Genomic DNA, 26684 nt, shown 5'->3' with positions numbered 1-26684 from the left:
ATAAATTTCCATCGGTTGCTTCTTGTCCTGCCTTCAAGTGCTTTGGAGAATAAGATGACCCACTAGTCTTTGTGGCAGCCCCTTAGATATTGAAAAACTACTATCATGTTACCCCTAATTCTTCTCTTCATTAGACTAGACATATCCAGTTCCTGCAACCCTTTTTCACATGTTTTAGTCTCTAGTCTTCTAACCAGATAATAACTGGATAATAATAATCAGATAATAAGACCTGCAGGGTGTCTACAAAGCCCACCCACTCCTGTCTCCATTTTAGTATTTCCAAGATCACACCCATATAATGAATAGGAAAGAAAATGATTCTTCACAAATAGCATTCAAATTATTTCTTTAATAAAATACCACATCAAATTATATAGAATAACATCTGAATAGGAAAGCATGGTCTGGATTTTGTATGCACATCAAGAGAGATGTTGCAAAGATTCTGTAGCATGATTTCATGTTGTGCTTAAAAGCTGGGGTACATCATTTTAATATTTTGCTAATGAGGACCTAAATAGCCTCACTCTTTCTATGAGTCACCATAAAGTTTCTTGAAACATGGACACTGTTTTTCATGTTAGAAGTGATGTTACGAATCTACAGAGACCATGAGAATAATCACAATGTTTGTTTACACACCATTTAACAGAAAACAAAAGTTTAACACTTGACTTTATGGTACATTAGGATTTATTCATGTATTGCCAATAGTAATATTTTTTTCTTTGTTATGTTGGATTGTGTGTATGTGCTTGTTTCTAAACACTAATGAAATATAGAATTGATCAGGGATGTTGCAAAGATTCTGCAGCATGATTTCATCTGAGATATCATAAAAACAAAAGCTCTTGTAGACCATGAAGTCCAGCCTTCTGCTGAGTTCAGGAGAGCTAGAGCTACATCATCCTTAAGTGTTGGGCCAACATCTGCTTGAAAAACTCCAGTAAAGGAGAAGCTACTATCTGTCTCCATAATTGATTTAATTTTGAACTGCTTTTACCACTGAGGCATTTATCTTGATTTTTAAGCAAAGCCTACTTTCTTAAAGCATTATCTTTGAGGATTTGTTCACTAGCTTCTTTCAATATGGCTAATCCTGCATTTGTACTGGCACAGTAGATTATGCCGAAAACTTTCTTGTCTTTAACTCAATACAATGCACTTAAATGAAAGCCATATGGGATATATATTACAAATTAACATCGGATTTCATTCTTCCCATCAGTTAACACTGAGGTAAACTTGAATGACAGAACCTCACTCAGACTCGAATGTGGATAATTTATTTCAGCGGCAAATTGTCAACAAGAGGCTGCTCTCCAGAGATTTGCGCCTCAGAAGCAGCAATGGCAAAAACAGCAGTTTATAGGCAAATATGGTCCAAGGATTGTTCCAAGAAAGTAAGACAATGTTGGAAGACTTGTGATTCTCCAATCAGGATACACAGCCATTCCCACAGGCCCAGCCAACATGGCAGAGAATCAAGAATGCTGCAATTGTCCTAGAGCAGAGATATCAAACTCACGTTGTCACATTGCTGTCACGTGACATATTGGGACTTTCCCCCCCTTCGTTAAACCGGGGGTGGGCGTGGCCAGCTCGTGACGCATCTGGCTGTGAGTTTGACACCTCTGTCCTAGAGCCTCTGGTTTATGCAAAAGCTACCTTGGAATAGACTGAATGGATACCACAGATAGCATGGGGTCTATGCAACTAGCTATTCCTCCATTTATTTTCTTGTAACTTTTGAAATAATACATACATATAGTCATTGCATCAAGATCCTATGAACACTGATTATGTTGAATGTGTATTGGGGAAACAGACAGGAAATAAGCTCCTGATACTGTTTTGTTCCCATATTTGTTTAGTCTAGTATCTGTGCACAGTGTCAGTATTATATACAGTATGTATCACTTAACCTTGGCTTATTGAATACTTCATCATAGGCTGCGGGTGATGGCTTATCATATTTTGGGAATCAAATCATTGTGACTTAGGAAACCATGATTAAGTAAATCATGCCTTAGACTCTAAGGCTTAGAGTGATGTGTAATTTAACATTTAACATTACTATCATGATTATTGTCAGGCCTTGGTTTTCTAGGCATAACCAAGCAGCTCACCAGCCATGAGGATTTTAGAGTTCAAAGAAGGTATTTGAGATTATCTGACAAGCAGCAATTAAAATTCAAGGCTGCACTGCAATTGATTAGTCTCTTGGCGGGGGGGGGGGATGTCAAATTCTTTGTACTTATTTAAAAGCTATTGTCAGAATGGCATTTGGTTCTTATGGGACATGTCCAGTTCTGAGGAATCAGATGTAATGGGAGAGCTATTTGTTAGAGCAAGTAATAGCTCTTTCTAATTGCACATTTCAAATGGCAGCTCCTTTAAGGGCATTTTTATGGTCCATTGCAAACGGATATTTGTGACAGGAGAAAGGCGCATGATTAAACATTTCTTGCCACTTATCTGGCCAAGGAGAACTGACACATTTCATTGATGGTGCAAAAGTAACATGAAATGTTACACAACATTTTGCTTTCTATGTAAAAGATGTTTTCGTGTAGACCACATTTCAATCTGGAAGCCACTGCTTTGAAATGTTGAAACACCAGCAGTGTTGTGCCTGCAAATTCATTGCCAGACTGCTTGCATGGTGTTCTAGGACAGGGAAGTCACTACCAGATAATGTATCTTGGCAGGTTTATTTTCTGGCTTGAATGATTCAGAACAACCAACTAAGATGGCAAATACTTCTTGTAAATACATGCTTCCATTTAAGAATGGCATTAAAAAAAATATGGAACAATCATTTGGAAAGTGTGCCTCACTAGGTTATGGGATGGCAATGGCAAACAGCAAAAGTACTGTATACTGTAGATGCTCGGTTCACCCCACAGGGGTTACCAACCGCTCAAGCAAAGTGCGACTTCTGAAAGCACCTAAATGCTGCAGAATAAGTGGAACTGGTAGGACATCCTCCATCTTGTTTTCACGGATTTCCTCTGCCATCTTTTCCTAAGTCCCGTCAGGAGAAGGTTCTATTCTCTGCAAGCAATAAGATTATAACATTAGAAGAATTAATGAAACACAGCACGCACAATAAATGCAGTATTTCTTTGAATGGAAATCTCCATTTTGTGAAGTAATGTCTATTCAGCATGATCAGTAACCACTGATGGCCTTATCCTATAGCACACGGGTCTCCAAACTTGGCAACTTTCAAGACTTGTGGACTTCAGCTCCCAGAATTCCCTGCTCTAGCACGTCATACCATGTCTTATTATTGAATATAGCAATAGCACTTAGTCTTATACACTGCTTCATAGTGCTTTTATAGCCCTCTCTAAGCGTTTTTTTCACCCAAATTACCATTGTTTCCTTCATTGTTTCCTCCTCCATTTTAAATTTAAGGAGACAGTTATACATTTTAGTAATTACTCTAGATTTTTTATTTATTTATTTTATTTTTATTTTATTTTATTAGATTTCTAGGCCGCCCTTCTCCCGAAGGACTCAGGGCGGTGTACAGCCAAGATAAAAATAAACAATGTACAATTAAAAATAAATTAAAAAACTTATTATACAGTTTGGCCGATAAATTAAAATATATAAAAAATCTAAAAAACCCCAATTTAAAACTTAAATAGCATTTAAATTTAAAATCAAGACAATTTAAGAAAGCCCCGCGCGAACAAACAAATATGTTTTCAGTTCGCGGCGAAAGGTCCGAAGGTCAGATATTTGGCGTAAACCAGGGGGAAGTTCATTCCAGAGAGTAGGAGCCCCCACAGAGAAGGATCTTCCCCTGGGGGCTGCCAGCCGACATTGTTTGGCGGACGGCACCCTGAGAAGTCCCTCTCTGTGTGAGCGTATGGGTCGGTGGGAGGCATGAGGTAACAGCAGGCGGTCCCGTAAGTACCCAGGCCCCATGTTTTTCCATGTCATGCAAGATTTTAGAAATCACAACCATGTTCATCCTCTTAGATATTTGTTTTCTATTAGTGTACGGTAAAGAAGTGCTTATTTGATTTATACGGCCACCAGTGGTGGATTGCTCCCAGTTCTCTCTGGTTCTTGCAAACCAGTAGTAAAAGCAGCAGGAGGCTCCGCCCACCCACCCGGACATCATAATTGACGATCTGCGCATGTGCAGAAGTGCACGCTCCCATTGTGAACCGGTAGTAAAGGTAAGTAGAACCCACCCCTGACAGCCGCCCATCTTGCTGCGGCAACTTAACACCACATAAAACACAATATCAGATAAGAACTACCATAGTAAACAACAGTGTATAAAGAGCCTAATGGCAATTGAGGGCAAAATCCAATCAACAATAAAATGGCAAGATTTCAAGGGCACTAACTAGCCTCCCAATCCCCATGTCTGGGAATATGTTAAATTTTTAAAAACTTTCTGAAAAACTGGGATGGTCTGGGCCAATCTAATTCTGGGGAGAATATTTTTCCAAAGGGCAGACCCTATGTCAGAAAAGATTTGCTTTCTGGGTCTTGCTAGATAATCAACAGTACCGTAAGTATGCCTCTGCTGTCAAAAAAACAGAATAGGTAGAAACAATCAAAGAAAGATAATCTCACATGTTACGCCAGACTTTTTATTTTAGTTACCACTTCCTACATTTTTACATCTCTAAAATATTTTTGAGGTTTAATTATGAGAAAAGTAGATCACATTTTAAGTGGGATTATACTCTAGATTGCATAGTCATTTGCTGAGATAGGTGGCTACAGAAATCCAACAAATAAATAAAAAAGCATTACAATATTGACAGTTTTTATTTTATTTTCTTAATTACCTCTAGGATCGAAATTGCTCTTTTCACCAAACAACTGAACAATTGTACAATGTTTTCACTGAGCGTCACTTCATCCCATCAAGGTCTCTTCCCTAGTTAGTCATTGCTAACTCAAAGCTTGTCAGAGTATAGATGAAATTAGATGGCTTAGTTCTGATATGCAGGATGCTACATTTTCTTAAATTCAGTTGCATTAGACATTTTAACACAAAACAATACTCCAAACTGGAGACCTTTCTGGCTCTACTAAATATCTTTTAACTACCCTGAGTCATCTTATATTTTTAGTAAATTAGTTCTCCAACATCTCTGAGTTGGACTAATTATAAACAAGTTCAAAGCACCAATCTAATGCTAGAAGACCTTATCATCTCTGGACATTTCATTTTATTTTACTTTAACTTTCTCTTTCTTCAACTACTCATTGATCCAAAAGAGGATCTCCCCTTTTATTTCACGATCACTAAATTTAAGGAGTCAGCTGTGTCACAAAGATTTGAAAGTCTAAATACTGTAATAATGTCTACAGATCACATCCATCTACACAATTACTTTCAAATCCCATTGCTGTGCTGTGTGGATATGTCCCAATATTTCCATGTAGGTAGCTTTTCAATTTCATTTTAATTTTTTTTCTACACATGCCACCACCCATAAAGTTTTCAGAGTCTCATTGTCAGCAAACATTCATAGCCAAATGAACAGAACCTGGAGGTAACATCATTTGACTTTTTAGGGATTGTTACTTTGTAATAGAGAAAGAAGCTTGTACATTCTAATAGCACTATGAGTTGCGTCATTAAGAGTATACAAATACGCATTTCTAAGACATATATCCAATTACTATTCTAGAATTTCAATATTTTTTTAAACAAGTTTTTATTGATTTTTTAATTTTCCACCCTACACACATACATAGTTTATGGACAGAGTATTGGCCATATTATATCTTATACAATTCAACATATTCAAATATATTTTACTTAATTACAATTTTTGCCAAATATTCTTTTTTCATAATTTTTATCCATATCCTAATATTTCCTTGCTCATTTCCCTAAGTCACATCTTCTTTTGCCCTCAAGTTCTAATTTCTCCATTTTTATTAATATTCATTCTCTTTCATTCTTTTTTTAACTGTTTCAATTTTTATCCAAATATATTCGGGGTTGCCTTTCTTCTGTTTCATCTTTTCCTTTTTACAGCAATCCTTTCTTCTTCTTCTCACTCCTCTTCCTCCCTTCTTTTATCCTCCCTACTTTCTTCTCTCCTCTCCTACTCTTTCTCTACTTCCCCTTCCTTTCTCCCACTTCCTCCCTGTCTAACTTTCTCTCCTACACTTATTTCCCCCATCTTTCCTCCTCTCCTCTCCTCTTCTCTTTCTTCTTTCTCTCTCCCTTCTTCTCCCTTTCCATCTCTCTCCTTCTTCTTACCTCTCTCCATTGCTGTATTTATTTTCATTTCAATATTTCTGGTGTCCAAACAACCCTGATTTTCTCATTTATTGAGAATTTCAATTTTGGGTGTTTGTGTATTTCCTAAATACTGGTATCTCACATTACCATTTTTAACATTTTCTTTGACATGGACAGTGTAAAGTAAATTTACATCTTTCTCATTTTGCCACTTAAAACATATTATATATTGTACTAAAATCTCAATAAAACAAACAAATGTATCTACACAAGGAGGTAAAAGGATTGAAGGAGCATAGTCTACGAAATCAAGTTTTACTCCTGAAGCAAACCAAACAATACTAAATTAGTGTTTTATGAAGTAGCTCCCTTATTGTTAAGATATTTCCTTTCAATATGTTTTCAGAAAGTGGTGGTAATATTAAACAGTGCAGAAAGATTGCCAGTTCTGATTCCAGGAAGGAAACCCACACCCAGTTCCTTTCTGAGTAACTCAAAATTTGCCCGTGAAACTTTCAAAACTAGCTTGGGATAGCTTACATTATGAGTAGCATGCCTCAGGGTGAAATTCAGTCATCCAGGATTCCGAAGTGGACAATGACAAACAGTAGTTCTATGAGCTTCTATTTTATGTCCACTGGAAAGTAGGATGACATCTCCTAAAATAACTCCAAATATCTACATAGTTCACATTTGCTTCAAGTTTCATTATACTTTGAAACTCTCCTACTTTAGTTTGATTTCAAATAACAGAAATAACGGACGTTTAACAGGGAATCCGTTAAATTATACAGATGTTGATTTCAGCTATGCTGATTTCAGTTCCTTTCAGAGCATCTTCTAAACAGGTGAGTTTAACTCGTAAAATCGCAACATTTGTTTGTAGCCACTTTTAACTACACAATTAGTTTGCATTTTTCTCAAACAAACAAAAATCCTGCTGGGAATTGGTAAAGATGCAGTGAAGCAATTGTATTATGTATCCATCTTAGAACTCATAAATACCAGATGGATAGTGATGTTAGTTTGTTGCTGCTAACATCTTAAAGAATTAAACCAACAATAGTATAAATTCATATGAATTATAACCCACTTCATCAGGTGTACATAAAACCTCCAAAGTTTAAACCGCTTTCTCGCTTGTCAGGAGGAAAGGCACGTTTCATATTTGCAAGTCAAGGAAAAACACTAGCCAATGAGGTTTGCCCTTTCAGGACAGTAGGAAATATCTCTAGAGAACTGATTGGCTGACAGAGGACTGTCAACCAATCAGAACTTGCTTGCTAGTCAATAATTATAACTTATTCTGCCCTCAGGTCTGTTTCTAAACTCACATCTCTTCCTGATCAGAAAGAAAGAAAGAAAGAGTATATTTTCTCAGTGTTTCTGTACACACTATGGTGGCAAAGCTCTTTCAAACTCACAATTACTCATCAGAATTCTGTACTTTGCCTCCTTTTTTTACTCACGCCTGCAGACTGTTATAACAGGTTCACATCAAGTTGAAAGGTGAAGCAAACTGAAAAGGCATTGTAAACAAGCCCCAAACAGCAAGATTCCTAATATGCATTCACTGCACAGAAGCAACATCTTCCCATCTAATACAGAAATATAGTGAAATTGCTTACAACTGCAACCCTCCAGTTACAGTAACTGTGGGATCTGCACAGCACTCATCTCACACAAGTAACTGCCTTGTTCGTTTGTTAGAAATACCTCAACAGAGTTTAACAGGCCATAGGAGTCATGCGACCATTCTCAACAAGGTTACTGTGTGATGAACAGAGTTGTTCAGATGATCAGCTGAATCTTGAATTTTGAACAAAGGATCCTGAGGCAGAAAGCTTTAGATAAAAGGGCAGGCTCATTTAGATTATCCTTGAAAGCTTTCAGGAAAGGAGACTCCAGAGTGGTTGATTGCATGACTGAATTTGTGCTAGGGAAGTGTTTGCAACGTTCGACCTAAATATATGTTGGCTTGAGTTCAGAGATTACAGGATGCTGAAGGAAGAGAGGGATAATGGTTGCAAATTCCTTTGTTCCCCTGAAAAATTGCTCTGGAGGGTTGAAGGACCCTCTAGAATAGTTCGGAAAAGGACACAAAGAGCTCAAGGACAAGAGGATAAATTTAAATCATCTTATTTTCCAGTGGAAGCTAGTTCCTGATCCCTCAGGGTTCTTTCTCTTGGCCACATCTTTGTGCTTTCCTCCCTGTCCTTGAATTGGAAAATATATTAGCATTAATAGCACTGACCCCACACAGCCTATCATTACAGCATATCCACTCTGAGGCCAGGCTAGGCAGCTTCCGGATAGTGATTGCAGATTCCATGATGTCCTTTCCTTTCCCACTCAGTGCCACTTACACTGGGAAGTCCAACCACCTACTGCTCTGTGAACATGCAATATACTGTAGGAATAGAATACAGAATACAGAATAACAGAGTTGGAAGGGACCTTGGAGGTCTTCTAGTCCAACCTCCTACTCAAGCAGGAGATCCTATGCCATTCTGGACAAATAGCTGTCTAATCTTTTCTTAAGACCCTGCAGTGATGGAACACCCACAACTTCTGGAGGCAAGCCATTCCACTGATTCATTGTTCTCACTCTCAGGAAATTTCTCCTTAGTTCTATATTGGATCTCGCCTTGATAAATTTCCATCCTTGCTTCTTGTTCTGCCTTCTGGTGCTTTGGAGAATAGCTTGACTACCTCCTCTCTGTGGAAGCCCCTCAAATATTGGAAGACTGCTATCAGGTCATCCCTAGTCCTTTTCTTTGTTAGACTAGACATACCTGCAACTGTTCATCACTCTTTCTAGAGTCTCAACCTTTTTTTTTTGTATGTGCATTCAGTTAGCCTTATTTTTTTTTTACTATTATTTATTGCATGCTTCTTCTAACAGGTTTATTAAATGTTTTTAGAAGTTTTTCCCCCTGTAGTCTCCAGCACAAGAGACAAAGAAACAGTAGCAATGTGGCATTAGACAGCCAAGAGTAGCAGAGACATTCTCAGGATAGGCAGGCTCAACAAGGTTTGCAATGGGTTGGCAATATACATACAAGTTGACTAATACCCAGTTTGTATGTCTATTGTATATTGTGTTGTGGATTAGGACAATGTGTTATCACACACTGTCCTAATTCACAATTCAATGTACGTACAAGCTGGGTATTAGTCAATTTGTATGCTCCTAATCCAGGACAATGTAATCCTTGAAATTGTTTCAAGCATTAAATTTATCACATCTCTTTCTGTTTTTTTATGATATATACCGACGGATTCAGAATACACTTAATGAAGTGCAACAGGCTCTAAAAGATATTTATTTATGAATCAAATCCAGACAATTTGGGTTCTGTTTTGACAGCTGAAATATTAAACACTTCTCCCAATATGTACCAGTCAAATGAAAAATATACTTACAGAATGTCTGTTCTCCTCAGCATCTGAAAATAATAAGATATTGATTAAAAATTACCACTCCTAAAATTACCATTTTAGTAGACAAATGTACACTCGAGCACTCTAAGATTTTCCTTTAAGTAGCTCATTATTTACATTTATCTCACCTTTCAAGATGAGGTTTCCACAGTCTTTGCTTAAATAATCCTAACTCTTTCATTTTTAAGATAAAGAAAAGTAAAGTCTGGTGCGCTTTGAGCTTGGTTGTTTTCTTGCAGACATTTCATTACCCAAACTAGATGACATCTTCAGTAAGGTCTAATTGCTTCTGACAATAGCATAGTATTCATTTATTGGGAGCATACCAATGGGAGCTAGAACATTTTTGATGAATCCACTCTTTACATCGATTTCAGAAATCAAGAAAAAAAAAGCATTCTGATTTGATGACTATTTATATTCCTTTTCCCTAACTCCTGCATAAACCTGAGCAATTTACCCATTGAACAAAGTAGGATTTACTTTCAAATTGATATGCATGAAGCTAAAAAAAGCAAAATTTATTAGAGTAATTTATAAACATGCCCAGTTTGTATTATCTGCAGCGAAAACAAAAAAGAGAATGGTTCCCAAACTGGTGAATATTTCAAGGACGACCCTGAAGCAACAGTTATTCCAGCTACCTCCCTGTAGCATTAATACTAATGGCCATACTTGAGAAATGCTAATTAATATAATTTGTCAAAAGAGGCATATGACAGATCCGACGCATGAACTAGATGCGATGCTTATGATGGTAGAAGTCCCCAGGGGACCAGAGAAATACATGTTAGTAATGTGGAAAAACATTCTGAGAAAAGCAAGCAACATCCAACCAGAGAGTCTGTCTTTATCTCTAAAACTAAAAATGTTAACCCATGCTATGCAGTCCTCTTCCTTCCCACAAGGCTTAAGTCCATTATTTACACAAAACTGACTCACTGGAAATTTCCCTACTTCTCTGTGACATAATCACACAGAATGGCTAAAATTTGTTGATCAGGCCAAGAAAGACACATGGAGTTATTTCTGAGTAGATTCCTTTATTGTTCCTCACCTATGGACAGAGATCTTGCCAGAAAGCAGCTATGTGACCACAATAGATATACTCTGGAAATTGTTAGGGAGGGCCCTTTTTAACTTCCTCCCAACCAAACTTTCCATACATCCCTGCCTCCTTTCCCTCTGGAATGCAGCCCCTCCTTCCTGGGAATCCAGACTACATTCCACTACACTCATCCAACTATAGTTCACAAGGTTCTTAGAAAAATAGAATAACAGTACTGTAACAGCTATGGCAACAGAGTCTTGCAAGTTTGAATGTGCATCCCTTTCCCTCACCTTGTGGGAACTAGAGAGAGCCCTATCTGAGATGTTGTCTCAAGGTATTTTCTTGACAAGGGCTCAAGCCCCTCTTATCTGACTGTTGTCTTTATAATGGGTCTTCCTTTGGTCCTTCAAGGCTATTCCTAATACCCTCTATGCAACTCTCTCACAAAACTCATGCTCCAAATAAGTTTGCTGGTCGGCCATGGAAACTCAGGGAATGGCTTTTGATTAGTCACTTTTTATCAGCCCAACAGATCACGAAAAATGGTACTTGTGGGAAAAGAGAAAAAATGAAATGTTATGCATGTGTCAGCCCTTTGAGTAGACTAAGCAAACATATTTCACAAGAATACTGGAACTCTGATGAATTAGTCTATATTAACATCATGAAAACATGATTGCATTTTTCATTATCTCCAGAGAATCAAGGCAGAATACAGCTGAGTTTCTTTCTACAGGTCATCCTTGATTTATAACCATTCATTTAAAGACTGCTTGAAGTTACAACAGCACTGAAAAAAGTGGCTTAGGACCATTTTTCACACTTATGACAGTTGCAGCATTATGGTCTGTGATCATAAGTCAAGGACTATCTGGAATGCTTTCTTCCTTTCCCTTATAATATACAATATATGGTAACTATCATCACCTAGTTTCTCCGAGATCTTCTCTGTGGCTTTCCACGGAGCCTTAAGCTTTTGAGAAAAGGTAGGATCATATAAGTCTAAAAAATAAGCAAGTAAATATTTCCACTCCCCTGCAGCACCTTCTAAAGTTAGAAATCCACTGTTTCATATTGATCCCAGGCTCTTCTCCAATTGTTTATTCAGAAGAAAGAGTTTTCTTGCACAGATATATATTTGGCAAGAAAAAAACAGACAGGATGTGGCTCAAGCTTTTGTTCAGCCTTCTCCAATTTGATGAGTTTGACTTCACCTTCCATAACCCCCAGCCAGCACGGACTTCACTAACAAGGCAAACGTAAGATATGGAAAGCAATTGTGATTTTTGTAAAGAAGATAAACTCCAGAACAATAATCCCCTTCAACCAGTTAAGATCAAAGAGTTATTTGAAATGACATATCTGAAATAAATTACCCAAGACTTTTGTAGCGTGCTAACTATTGTTTTGCCAGGAAGAAGGAAATTATAAATTTTGTATATTTCAAATGAAAGGTTGTTCGTTAATTGTATGGGAGATTGGAAAATTGGGAAAAAAAATCAATGGATATCCCATGTTTTACTCACCGTATATCAGTCTGGTGGCCAGCAATATTTTAATGCCAAGTCTAACCTAATTGTTTCTCTGCTGCATAACCTAAGTTAATACTAAAACAGCTTAATTATTTCATCTCCCAATGCGGCTTTAAATCAGCTTTCCTCAATCTAGTACTACGCAGATGTGATGGGTCTGCATTTACTATTATTATCGTATCTCATTAGCTGGTTATCTTCATTACTACTGCATTAGATCCTTAGCAGGTAATGTTGATCCTTCATTCAGGTATTCACTCAGTGTTCAGGAAAATTTTGAACACTGCCTGCTTGCAGGTAATCCTTGACTTACAACTATTTGTTTAGTGACCATTTGAAATTCTAGTAGCACTAAAAAAAATGACTTACGACCACTTTTCACACATAAAAATAAATGCTTCAGATATAAGTGCTGTCATGATTCTAGAGCTGCTTATATCTACTCTGCCAGTCTGTCTTGATTGTGTGTACAGGTAGACCTCAATTTACAACAGTTCATTTAGTAACCTTTTGAAGTTACAAGAGCACTGAAAAAAGTGACTTATGACCTGCGGTGGGATTCACGTACCTTCCCTACCAGTTCGCAAATGTGAGCGCACTCACGTGCGCGCTAGCTGTGCTCGCACACACCTTTGCGCATGCACACGCATTACATCAGGTCAGGTGGCAGAGCCTCCTGCTGTCGCAGCTACCGGTTCGCGCAATCCGGAGAGAACCAGTTAATTCCCACCACTGCTTATGGCCAGGGGTGGTAGTCACTTACCTTCACTACCAATTCCCAAATGTGAATGTGCAGAGCCTGATGTCATCCGGGTGGGTAGGCAGAGTCTTCCGCAGCTGCCACTACCGGTTCACCTGAACCTGATAGAGCCGGCTGAATACCACCACTGCTTATGACTGTTTTTCACACTTATGACCATTGCAGCATCCCCATGATCATGTGATTAAAATTCGGATGCTTAGCAACTGCCATGTATTTATGACAGTTGCAGTATCCTGGGGTCACGGGATAACTTTTTGTGACATTCTGATAAGCAAAGTCAATGGGGAAGCCAGATTAACTTAAACAAGTGTGTTACTAATTTAACAACTGTAGCAGGGGTGAAATCTAAAAATTTTCCCTACTGGTTCTGTAGGCGTGGCTTAATTGGTGGGCATGGCTTGGTTGTCAGGTGACTGAATGGGCATGGCCAATAATAAATAATAAAAATAATAAAGTATACAAAATGTGGGAGCGCACCAGTCTACTTTCTTTAAAAATAGAGGCACCCGTCTATCAACTGCCTTTTTTGGGGAGGCACCGATCTACCTTCTTTAAAAATAGAGGCACCGGTCTACTAGCTGCCTACAGTGCTGATCAGCTGTAGTGCAGCCCTTTGAAGCGCCGCAGCAGTCATTTAAGGCTGTTTGCAGCCATATCACCACCGAGAGCTTCAGGGACAGAGAAGAGGAACACCAAGGTGTGGGTGGTGGGGGAAGACAGGGATTTTTACTACTGGTTCTCTGAACTACCCGCCCCCATCGCTACTGGATCATGCGATCTGGTCTGAACCGGGAGCATTTCACCCCTGAACTATAGTGATTACTTAACAAATGTGACAAGAAAGATTGTAAAATGGGAGAAATTTCCTTTAATAGCTGTCTTGCTTAGCAACATAAATTTTGGACTTCATTGTGATTGTAAGTTGAAGCCTACTTGTATTATGTTTCTATTCAAATTCAAATCTTTATTTGTACAATGAGATTGGCTGAGCTCCCTCAGTGCCCCCCCCAACACAATACAACTCACAGTGAAGACAGAAAATCCCTAACCCAATAAATCATATTAACAAAACACCCAGTCCTATTGCACCAGTGTTTTCTTGTGAAACACCAGTGTTTTCAATTCTTGAATTGAAGAACCTTTAAATTCAAATTCAAAATTGATTGTGTGTATAGGTAGAATTTAATTTGAATTTAAAAGTCCTTGCACATGTAAATCCAAACACATATAAGGAAATGAGTACATATAAAGTTTATGAATTCTGATGTTATAAGGAAATGAAAATGGACAATGTCCATCTACCCTTCCAGATCTGGACAAAATATCCAATCCTAGTATTTTTAGCATTAGCAATGGCACTTAGACTTATATATCATTTCACAGTGTTTTAAAGTCCTCTCTAAGCAGTTTACAGAGTCAGCCTATTGCCCCCAACAATCTGGGTCCTCATTTTACCCACCTCGGAAGGATGGAAAGCTAAGTCATCTTTGAGCTGGGGAGAATTGAACTGCCAAACTGCAGGCAGCGGTCAGTAGAAGTAGCAGCCAGATAATCACTGCACCACCACGGCTCATTTTAAAATGATGTTTAGCATTTTCATGGGATTCCAAACAAGGCTGGTATTTGCTAGGAAGGATCGCGACTCATATAAGAGCATCCTTTGAAGGTCTGGAATTTGGAAGCAGGAAATTGGCACGACAAGTTTCTAGAATTCTGCAAAATGCAACACGGTTTTCTCATGCCTGGTGCTGCTGAGAATATTTGTTTTTCCACAGAATGTTGTGGGTGGCAGAACGTTATGCTGAGTTCTTCCTGTCTCGACACAAAACCTGCCGCCTAAAAACTGAGTCATTTTTCCAGCGTATAGCACAAATGAGTAATTTGTTGATTAGAAGAATTTGGGGCGGGATAGTGTTATAACAATTTTTTTAAAAAAGGTAATGAACCTAATATCACTGGACCAAAATATACTTTACCAGATCATGAAGCACTTTTTTAAAATGGCAGACATGGCTTTACACATAGATAGATGGTGTGTGAGATAGCCAAAATGGAGGAGAAAGAGATCAGTAGGAAACAAAACATAAGCCGAGTAAATATATAATTTTGTGAAAATATTATAGGCAATAACCAAGGTTGTGTTGGCTACAGCAGAAATGTTCCAGTATAGGAGACATAATGAATTCTGCTATCAGAAACAGGTATATCATTGTTCTCTTCAATCTGATGCTGTTGGGACCATGCCCAGAGTAGTATGAGTGATTCTGGGCACATTTCCAAAAGGATATTGACAGGTTGGAGAGGTTTCAGAGGACAGTAATATGGATGATAGAAATTCTTGAGGACAAGCCTTAGGAAGACAGAAGGCGCTTGCGATGAGCGGTGTGAAGAAAAGACTTAGGAGATATAGTAGCCATGTTCATGGCATTGAACTATTTTCCATGGCCAATGTAACTAGGAGCAGAAATAAAAGGTATAAATTGCAGCAAACTAAATTTTATTTAAATATCAGGAGAAACTTTCTGGATAAGACTTGCACCACAGTGGAACAGTCCACCTATAAAAGATTTTTCACTTCTAGAGGCTTTTAAGAAGTTAATGCATAGCCACCGCTCAAGAAGGGTTTTGTCAGGTTTCCTGAACATTGAACATTTCAATTCCTTGTGGCCATCTCCAAGTCTACCAGTTGGTATCATTGATTGACTGATTTTTTTTCTTCTCTTGGCTTCTAGGTACTGTCACTCAGTTACCATATCAACACCCAGGAGGTTTTGTGGCTATTAAATGGCAAGACATAAACAGTATAATCCTCATTCTAGATGTGCATATTTAAAAAGAACACGGGAGAGACTTAAGTAGTGCTTTTCTTCATTATAATATGAAGAGCCCATCAAGTTTATAAAATAATGAGTACACTGATTTTTTAAATACAGGAATATGTCCAAGGTATTATGCAGCTTTAAAGTATAACCATCAACTAAATAGAATAGAACAAGAAATAAAACAAGTATCTTCAAACAGCAAGTCAAGAGAGAATGAAAGATAGATCTTATTTGGATAATGCCTAAACAAACTAACATTCACAGTCAATTATATCCTTCCTTGACAACAAATGTTCAAATATAAGTGGGCAATATTCGAGACACAACAAAAGAGCGTGTACACAACAGACTCATCTCTATCACACTGTAGAGAGAAAGAAAAGTTCCATAAATAGAGTGAAGTGCACAATAGAGGAAATTTCGTGAGCCCTATTATCTGGGCTGTAGATGTCAAATGGGCAAAACAAAAATGAAAATAAATGAAGGGGCAGCTTAATTAAAACAAAAAATTCCTCAATGATTCCCCATGCATTTTATAATTCCCCCCTTCCATTACATTAAAAATTAAAATTCAATGGCAACGTTTGGGGAATGCCTCCTGGCACCATGTTTGTGCCTGAGAAAAGAATGTAAAGAAAGCGATTGGATAGAGAAAATTATTTAACACAATAAATAATATTGTAACAGCATGACATTTTCTCTGGTCATGGTGTTCCTATAGGAACCAACTCTCTTCTCACTTAGATCCATAACGCTAGTGTCAGTGTAGTGTTGAGAGTTTGTTTGGTGCAGTAGATGCAGTATTGAACTAGTACAGGGAGCCCCTCGTTCAAATCCAATCTGAGCCATGGTAATTCATTGGGGTGGGGTGGGGACTTCAGATGAGTCACCATCTCTCAAACCAATTGAGCCCACATTATGGATGTTGTAGGTATGGAAGGAGAGCTACACCTACAATTGATCACCTGACTTCTTGGAGGAAAGGTACAGTTCTCTTCTATGGAAAAGCATAATGGAAATTAGCAAATAACTTAAGTACACTTTCCAATTATGAGTGAAATGGGAGTGGAATACTCCAGAGATCACTGTTGATATTGGCATTGAGTATGCTGCTTGAGAATTGTGAATTCTCTGGAAATTGTTACTTCACAAGATTTGTTAGTTCAGAAGGCCACACTTTTTCCCCCTTAATTATTTTTACAAATAACTCAAGGCAGTGAACATACCTGGAGAGAGTGACTGTCCCAAAGTCACCTCTCCAGCTTTCATGCTTAAGGAAGGACGAGAATTCACAGTCTCTGTTTCTTAGAATCTCAGAAGCTAGTGGAGCTTTTAAATGGAGTTCACAGGCCAAGATATTTCCCCACCTCTTTATTTTGTTGATTCTCCTGTATGGGCGGAATGTGTGTTTTTATATAAATACCATTATGAACTATCTCCATAATTCAAGTCAACATAGTTATGTTTCAATAAGTAACATAATAAACTTCCAAACTGCTTTTAATGTTGTGTGATGTCCTGCTTATCTGTTTGAAACACTTTTCCTGTGTATCTCACAGGAAAAACAGATGTAATTAGAACAATACATTCTTACTACGTTTCCAAAAATAACTGGAGTTCCAGCCGGATATGTGCAAGAGAGAAGGTGGAATATAAAATGAAGGGGTGCTTCTCGCCAATCAAATCCAGATCACATTTTTAATCAAGGGACATTGATTAAACAAATTTTCTTCCTTCCAACAAATGAAATACTGATTTTAAAAGTTTTGAAGCAAGACCTGCCTTTCACAAGCTCATTTAGGTTGATGAAGTAGTGAAATTTGTTTTAGTATAAATTTTCCCGAAAGAGAATTGCTGCATAAAATATAGCAACCTATACCTCATCCTAGGTGATGATGCAAAAAGGAAATGTAGAATTTTATCAGGCCCCTGTCAGGAAGCAGGAAGAGAAAGAAAAATCCTCCTACCAGTAATTCTTTAAAGTTAAACAAAGCTGAGGCAAATAAAATTTTGCATTCTAAGAAGTGTCTGTTGAGATTCTCAATCAGCCAAGTCAGAGTCCCACCAAAGGTGCTTTTTTCCAAAAGGCAACTGGACTTTCTTGATTTCAACAAGAAAGCCCAGTTGCCTTTTGGACAAAGCACCTTTGAGGCATGGAAACATTGTAGGCACTCCTCATTCAACGACCAGACATTTTACAACAGTACAAAGTTACGATGCCCACAGAAGAGGTGCTTTATGTCCTTTAGAGCACCCAGGCTGTCGTAAAAGGTCATGCGCCCCTCCTGCAGTCACATGCTCCCATGTTGGGTAGGTCAACTTAATTCTGGGCTCAATTATAGTGGTAAATTGAGGACTGCTTGTATTGATGTTACCTCCCAGCTGATACCACCAAGTTACCTCCAAGTTAGGGATGTTTATATGTTTATAAGATGGCTGAACACAACCACATGTTTACTGGACCCGTGTCCCTCCTGGTTGGTACTGGCCACGCAAGAGGTTACACAAGGTTGGCTCTGGGGAATTGTTAACGCTTCTTTGAGGGAGGGTGTTTTCCCCGCCGCCTTGAAAGAGGCGGTGGTGAGGCCCCTTCTCAAGTAGCCTTCCCTGGACCCAACTGTTTTGGCAAACTACCGTCCGGTCTCCAACCTTCGCTTTGTAGCGAAGGTTGTTGAGAGTGTGGTGGCGCATCAGCTTCCTCAGTACCTGGATGAAACTGTCTATCTGGACCCATTCCAGTCCGGTTTCCGGACTGGATACAGATGGAGACGGCGTTGGTCGCGTTGGTGGATGATCTCTGGAGGCCCCGGGACAGGGGCTGTTCCTCTGCCCTGGTCCTATTAGACCTCTCAGCGGCTTTTGATACCATCGACCATGGTATCCTGCTGTGACGGCTGGAGGGGTTAGGACTGGGGGGCACTGTTTTTCGGTGGTTCTCCTCCTTCCTCTCTGACCGGACGCAGATGGTGTTGACGGGGGGGTGGGGAAGAGATCGACCATGAGGCACCTCCTGTGTGGGTGCCGCAGGGGTCGGTGCTCTCGCCTCTCCTGTTCAACATCTATATGAAGCCGCTGGGTGAGATCATTCATGGTTTTGGGGTGAGTTGTCATCTGTACGCTGATGATACGCAGCTGTACATCTCCACCCCTAACCACCCCAACGAAGCCGTTGAAATGATGTTCCAGTGCCTGGAGGCCATGCGGGTCTGAATGGGGAAAAACAGGCTCCAACTCAACCCGTCCAAGAATGAGTGGCTGTGGATGCCGGCATACCGGTATAATCAGTTGATTCTATCACTGACCGTGGGGGGGGTGAGTTGTTGGCCCCTACGGGAAAGGTCCGCAATCTTGGCGTCCTCCTGGATGCACGGCTGTCATTAGAAGACCATATGACGGCCGTTGCCAGAGGGGCTTTTTATCAGGTTTGCCTGATACACCAGTTGCGTCCCTTCCTGGACCGGGATGCCCTGTGCACAGTCATTCATGCCCTCGTGATTTCCCGTCTGGACTACTGCAACGGTCTCTACATGGGGCTCCCTTTGAAGGGTACCCGGAGGCTTCAACTGGTCCAGAATGCGGCCACGCGGGTGATAGTGGGAGTGGCTCGAGGCTCCCATATAACACCTATCCTGCGCGGGCTGCACTGGCTTCCGGTTGTCTTCCGGGTGCAATTTAAGGTGTTAGTGACCGTTTTTAAAGCGCTCCATGGCTCAGGACCGGGATACTTACGGGACCGCCTGCTGCCACCGGTGGCCTCCCATCGACCAGTGAGCTCCCATAGAGAGGGTCTCCTCAGGGTGCCGTCGGCCAGAAAATGTCGGCTGGCGACCCCCAGGGGGAGGGCCTTCTCTGTGGGGGCCCCAGTCCTCTGGAACGAACTACCTCCAACGTTGTGCCAACTCTCTGACTTCCGAGCCTTCCGGCATGAGCTGAAGACTCTTTTATTTCATCAAGCAGGACTGGCCTAATAGTTTTTAATAGTTTTAATTAGTTTTTTAATGGGTTTTAGCAAATTTTTATATTTCGGCCAATTTAAAATTAGTTTTTTAAAATTGCTCTTAAATTTTGTATTATTGCTTTTACTTGGCTGTAAACCACCCTGAGTCCTTCGGGAGAAGGACGGTATAAAAGTTGAAATAATAAATAAATAAATAAATAAAATAAATAGATTGAAAAGACCTTTACTTTCACAGTACACCAAATATCTGCTCTCTGATCTATTCCCCCTCTCTCCCACCAACATTGGTGGCCCATAAGAGTTACATATACCTCTACTAGGAGCTAGGATAACATCTTCCTTGGAGTATTATTCCAAGACCCTTAGGACTGGCGCATAAATGCAAGTATAGAAAATAGCCAGTCAGTGAGAGATCCACATATTCCTTAAAACTTTATATATTTTCATTTCTATATTTGAGGATATTTTTTTTAGCATATATATTTTTTCCAAATCAGTTTTTCCAAAATTATAAAAGATAAAGTTCAGTAAAACATAACATCCCCAAAAGTTTAAACTTAAATCTGGTTAAAAAGCTTTCGCATAAAAAAAAAGAAAGAAAACACTCCGAATAAAATTATTGGTTATAAGATTAACATAGAGGTAGAGATTACCACACCATATTTGGGAAGATAAAAAGTTGTACATTTGCCAAAGATGTACAAATTGACATGCACTGTTTCCTGTGCAAATTGATGAAAGGTTGCCATTCATCCCTAGATAAAAATAAGCTGTGTACCTGAACAATAGTAATCATGAGAAAACAATTAAAGTATCGAAGAAATCAACCCAGATTTCTCATTTGAGGCACAAATGATCAGGCTCAAATTATCTTACTTTGGACACTATACGAAGACCTAGCTCTCTGGAAAAGGATCTAATGCTGGGAAAGGTGGAAGGAAAGAGAAGAAGAGGACAACCAGCAGAAAGGATGGATAGATTCATTTACAGTGGTGATGGATGTGCTGCTTGGAAGATTTTTTTTTTTTTTTTTAATTCAAAAAGTTTTACAAAATTTTTTTTCCCCCTTTCCCCCCCTCCTCCCCCCTCCCTTCGCAACCCCCCTCCCCCCCCCGACTTCCCGGAACGAGCACAAGGTATAGTTAAAAGTAAAACAAACATATGCTAAAAAGTTTTCGTCCCAACTTAATTATACCCCTACAATCATCAATTCCTAACTTCCCCCAAAAGCAATCAAAAATAATACATCATAATCATTCAAAAACAGTCTGATAACTCTTAGTCTGATATCTACGTTGAATATAGTCAATCCATTTTTTCCATTTGAAGGACCAATCTGTCCCTAATTGTCATGGAGAAAATCTATCTGTGTGGTTGTTAAGAGCTGGTACCTATCTATTGCACATAATCACATAATTGGGTGGCTCAGCTTCCACAAGACTCTGAAAAGACAAGATTCATGGCACTCTGGCGCAGAATGGGAGAACTCGCTGCAGCCAATTCTCCACTGCCAACTCTCCACAACCAGCTCACCACAGGACAACTCGCCACAGCCAACTCACCACTGGACAATTTACCATCATTTAAAAAGGGAAGAAAAATAAGGAATAGAAAGCAATAATGAGATGTTTCGTTTGGATGACAAGCAAGGAAAGTTTTAAAACCACAATTTATGATGACATCAAGCTTAAACGACTGCATACAAGGAGCTTCAGAAAGATGTATTCAGATCAAAATAATTGTAACAGGAATAACACCAGGTATGTCTTAAAGGATGAACTGAGATGTATCGTCAGCATGATGTTGATGAGTAGTTTAATAACTGCCTGCACAGTAATCCCTGACTTTACAGCTACTCAGAAGTAAATCCCTTTAATAGGATTTACTCTTGGAAAAATTATGCCCCTTAGTTGCTCTTCTATAATCCTATGCAGATATGTATTCAGAACTTAAATTCCACAGAATTTCATGAGACTTATTTCCAAGAATATTCATTATGTCTGGTATGAGTTTGCAGTCTATGAATTCATTATTTTTGTTTTCTTCTTTCTTTAAAAAATAGGTGTAAAAGTATCAGGCAGACATAGTACTTAAGTTTTGTATCTCATTTTTCCCATTTGTTTACTTACCATTAATAGTTTTTCTGATTTCAGTATAAACTGTCTCATTATTTGTTACAGGAGCTGGAAAATAAAATCAGTGTAGAATCAGTGTAGAAAATTCCTTCAACACTGTCAAACTATTTACTAAATCTACACTACTATTAATCTTCTCATCGTTTTCATCACCAATCTCTTTCCACTTATGACTGTCTGACTAACTTTTTGTTGCTATCATTAAGGGTTAAATTGTAACCTATGACCATCATTTGTGTTGTAAATGTTGTACCTTTGATGAAGGTATTTTTTTTCTTTTTCTTTTATGTACACTGAGAGCATATGCACCAAAACAAATTCCTTGTGTGTCCAAACACACTTGGCCAATAAATTCTATTCTATTCTATTCTATTCTATTCTATTCTATTCTATTCTATTCTATTCTATTCTATTCTATTCTATTCTATTCTAAATGGGTCAAAATAAACTATAAAGGTGGCTAGGAAGCTGACCAATGTAGCTGCTTCCAATATAGCTGAGAGAGGCCATAATTTCTCTATTTTGTTTAGTTCCTAACCAGTGGGTATAGCACTGAACCATGGTTTAATCTGCAGAGGTCATTTCTGCATCAGTGACTTCCTTGGCTTCTAGCATCTTCATAGCATCACTCAGTCCTTGATGAAGTAACATACAGCCTGTTCTCATTGCAGTTATTTTGGCAGAATGATGATTGGATGACTTCAGAAAATGCTATAAACCACTTGTGTGGAAATGATATGTCAGTTATCTCTTGCAAATATGAACAGAAATAATTTCTATACCTTCCTGTTTTTTTTCTATCCTCCTGAAAGATTGTTATGAATGTGTCTAATAAATAACATCTTTAGTTCAGGCAATTAATTCTCTGGCAAATTATTCCTCTGATCAAAATACAACATAGGTGACCCAGATGGCTCCTTCTGTATCTTCCTCCCCATTACCAATCTTTCATAAAATGATAAGCTAATGATTTTTATCCAGGAAAGCATATCCATCACTCATTCATCATTTATTTTTTATGAGAAGATCCTACGCTTTCAATAATGCCATATACAAAGATACATTTTTAATAACAACCAAGATGCCATTATTAAGTGTCTGCATCAAACTGATTGCATGTAGGAAAGGAAAAAAAATTGGAACCTTATGCAAACCTGGAAGTGAGACATTCAGTCTTGTTTTGTAGAAGAAAGGAAATGTGCTGGCATGACAGCTTGGGAGGTTTTTTTTAACCTTTTAAGGATTTCTGTTTAAAATATCAAATGAGATCATCCCTGCTTATGAGGCCCTAAAAGCTCCATTAAGGTGTGGCCCACTTTCTAAGTTCATACATATACAAACACTCACAAAACTAACATGAACTAATCACAATCTTGCCTAGGTTTCTAATACCTAAGAGTCTGGATTCAAGGCATTACCAGATGTGTCTTCAAATCTGCTGGGAGAAATGCCAAGGCATTTGGTTGACTAATAGGGGTGGGGCATTTTTGCTCCAAATAAATTGGTCCTTAGCACCCTTACGCTACTCCCCACTCACCAGGGCACGGGGTATGTTCCCACTCACACCTAATCCATTTATTTGTCTACTGGGGGACATCGCACAAGCCTTTTAGAGCCTCCGTTGAGTGAACGAATGGCAGGATTCAAATACTCTAATAAAGGCTTCAGGAGGACAGGACATATAGGCCCTGACGGATAGTTTTGCATGAACTGGGCATATGTATTGCTCTCTAAGCTAGCCAATAGGAAAAAATAATTCCATAGACAGACATAATGCCATAGATGAACAGAACTCAAGCCCTGGAAGATCGATATAGTGAAGTGATCTACAGACCCACTAGTCAGCCTTGATGGCTGGAACGTAGGATCCCTAAGGGGCACCAGGTTGGGGAGACATATTCAAGCCTCAGTTGCCCATAGTCATAGTGAGGTAACTTTTATACAACTACTTTTCTGAAGTCAATCTAACACGGATTTGTTTGCATCAAGAGAAAAATTATGAAGTTGTTTCTCATGCTGGTGCCCCCATAGTCTGATTTCTTTTCCCTCCTCCCCCCAAAACCCCTCTGCTCTGGAAGAAAAGGGAAGTTTTCAGACCCAATTGTGAGGCAGCCGAAATGAGAAGGGCCCACTTGTTCAGCATTTGATTTAATCTGCTGTTCAGAAAGCTGAAGGCAGAACTGAACTTTGATAGCTTTTTCAGGCTAACGATTCAGTGCAGGTGGCCCATCTTGTCACAATGAACAGGATAAAAGGCTGGTTTGTTAATTAATAAACAAGCTAGAAGGAAGACAGCTGCTGGCTCTTGAAACAGGGGCTGTATTTCTTCCTGTTTATCCAGACCTAATTGTTGCTGCTTTCGGGAACTACCCATCAATCTCACAGCTGTTCTGGACACACTGTGTCCCAAGACGTCCTCCTTACCTCGGTAAGGGGGAGGCACCGATACTTGAACTTCTGTATATTCCACTTCAGGAGCTTCAAGTTCAGATCCTGCCACAAGCAGAGTAAGAAAACTTTTGTTTCTGTTGCATTCCAAAACAACCGAGAAGTTGCTCATGCCTGCCTTTGGTTCAAGTTGATCTTATTCCCACTGACTTTATAAAAACAATGCAGGGATTTGTTTAAATATGTGCATTTTCCTACAGCAAACATCTTATGGCTTGGTATGATGTATAAACCAGCAGAATAAGACATGGTGTTTTCATGCAACACATTAAGCCATGGGTTGAGGGAAAGAAAGAAAAAACATATCAGCACAACCTTTGTGTGTTCACTTCCTTTTGTATAATTTTTTTTGGGAGAAGTATAACTAACCAACAAACCAACACATCAAAAATATTAATACAGTGATAATGCAGTAAAAACCTATCTACATTACAATGATTAATGGGGGGATCTAAATGCTTATTTTGTATTTATATCATAAATATCTTTTTTTCTAGTTTTATCCTTTATTTCTTTGTTTCAATCCTGTAAATCTTTCTTTTTCCCCTTAATTAATTGCCTACCTGATTATAGGCTTTATTGATTATATTATAATTATTATAGATTATTAATTGATGGACTGATTATAGGTTGTGTTAACAGAGGGATAGACTCAAGAACATGTGAAGTATTAGTACCACTTTATAAAGCCATAGTAAGACCACATTTGGAATACTGCATCCAAGTCGCCACGATATTAAAAAGATGTTGAGACTCTAGAAAGAGTGAAGTAAAGAGCAACAAAGATGATTAGGGGACTGAAGGCTAAAATATAGGAAGAACAGTTGCAGGAATTGGGTATGTCTAATCTAGCGAAAAGAAGAACTAGAGGAGACATGATAGCAGTGTTCCAGTATTTGAGTGGCTGCCACAAGGGAGAGAGGGTTAACCTGTTTTTCACACCATAAGGCAGGACAAAAAACAATGGATGGAAACTAATCAAGGAGAGAAGCAACCTAGAACTAAGGAGAAATTTCATGACAGGTAGAACAATTAATCAGTGGAATGGGTTGCCTTCAGAAGTTGAGGGTGCTCCAACACTGGAATTTTTTTAGAAGAGACAGGACAACCACTTGTCTGAAATGGTATAGAGCAGGGGTGAATCCGGCCCACAGAGTCCTTAGATCTGGCTTGCGGGGCCGCCCTGGAAACAGTGAAGGACCAGCCAGCAGTGCCTTTTCCAGAGAAAATGGCTGTGTGTGGCCCTCCTGAGCTCCGTTTCCCTGGCAGAGGGTGTCAAGAGGCCATCACACCTGAAAACGGAGCTCGGGAGCCCATTTTTGCTGGCAGAACACTCAGGCCACCACAGGCATCCCCTACATGAGTGACGTCAAGCTGGCCACACCCACTCTGGCCACAGCCATGCCCCCCAGGTCAAACACAACCCTGATGTGGCCCTCAATGAAATCAAGTTTGACACCCCAGTATAGAGTCTCCTGTTTGAGAAGGGGGTTGGACTAGAAGACCTCCAAGGTCCCTTCCAACTCTGTTATTCTGTTATAACTCTGAATTTATATGCTATTAAGCTGGTGTCAATTCTGGCGACCACAAAGATGGAATTCCTCTATGATGATTTTCGCCCTTAATGTTTAGTTTAGTTTACCTGACTGCACTGCAAAAGGATGGTCAGCCAGGCTTGACTCATTTTACGCATCTCTAAACCGCTTTAGGTGGCCTTGGCTTAAGGAAGGAAGTGTGGTTTTAGCAAAGTTACAGCTAAAGGCAATTCAAGGATGTACTGTTCATGGTTTGAGTGTAAAATAAAGGTAACATCAAAGGAGAGAAAAAAAACCTGTTGCCAAGGGTTGTATCCCATAGGTGGATACAAGCAGAGAAAGGCACTAGGCTAAAAAGTTAACATTTGATGTGGAAACCCAAAGATATTACCTCTATTATCCTCTTTTGCACTGATGTGATTTTTTTCGTCATCTTCATTATACTCTGAACCTAAATGGCAAAAATGAAGATAGAAAGACAAAAAGGCACGTCAGGGAGAGAATGAGTGTTTTTACCAGTGGTGGGATTCAAGTAATTTAACAACCGGTTCTCTGCCCTAATGAATTCTTCCAACAACCAGTTTGCCAAACTGCTCAGAAAGTTAACAACCGGTTCTCCTGAAGTGGTGCGAACTGGCTGAATCTCACCACTGGTTTTTACCCATTTCAGATTCTGATCATTCTCATTCTTTATTTTCAGCTATAACTATCAACTAGTCGCTAAGGAATTACTCCTGAAAAAAATGCATCCGTTA

General features: G+C 39.1%; 1 protein-coding gene across 2 annotated transcripts in view; it reads right to left on the bottom strand.

Annotated features, from left to right (window-relative positions):
• Window positions 1-332: 332 nt before the first annotated feature.
• The window catches only part of PECAM1 (platelet and endothelial cell adhesion molecule 1), a 74895-nt gene continuing 48543 nt past the window's right edge, over window positions 333-26684 (bottom strand). Inside the window, exons 12-16 of one of the 2 annotated variants that reach the window (XM_058169015.1) lie at window positions 26321-26380; window positions 24371-24439; window positions 21941-21994; window positions 9668-9690; window positions 333-3060 (exon numbers count right to left, since the gene is read on the bottom strand). In XM_058169015.1, coding sequence (XP_058024998.1) covers window positions 3031-3060; window positions 9668-9690; window positions 21941-21994; window positions 24371-24439; window positions 26321-26380 — 236 coding nt within the window. In that variant the 3' untranslated portion in view covers window positions 333-3030. The remainder of the gene's footprint in view (window positions 3061-9667; window positions 9691-21940; window positions 21995-24370; window positions 24440-26320; window positions 26381-26684) is intronic. The other variant, XM_058169016.1, reaches the window with a different exon arrangement.

Source organism: Ahaetulla prasina, chromosome 2, assembly GCF_028640845.1.
Source record: "Ahaetulla prasina isolate Xishuangbanna chromosome 2, ASM2864084v1, whole genome shotgun sequence".
In the NCBI taxonomy this organism is placed as follows: domain Eukaryota; kingdom Metazoa; phylum Chordata; class Lepidosauria; order Squamata; family Colubridae; genus Ahaetulla; species Ahaetulla prasina.
The sequence above is the reverse complement of the archived record's forward strand: the minus strand, read 5'-3'. Positions and strand labels throughout refer to the sequence as shown.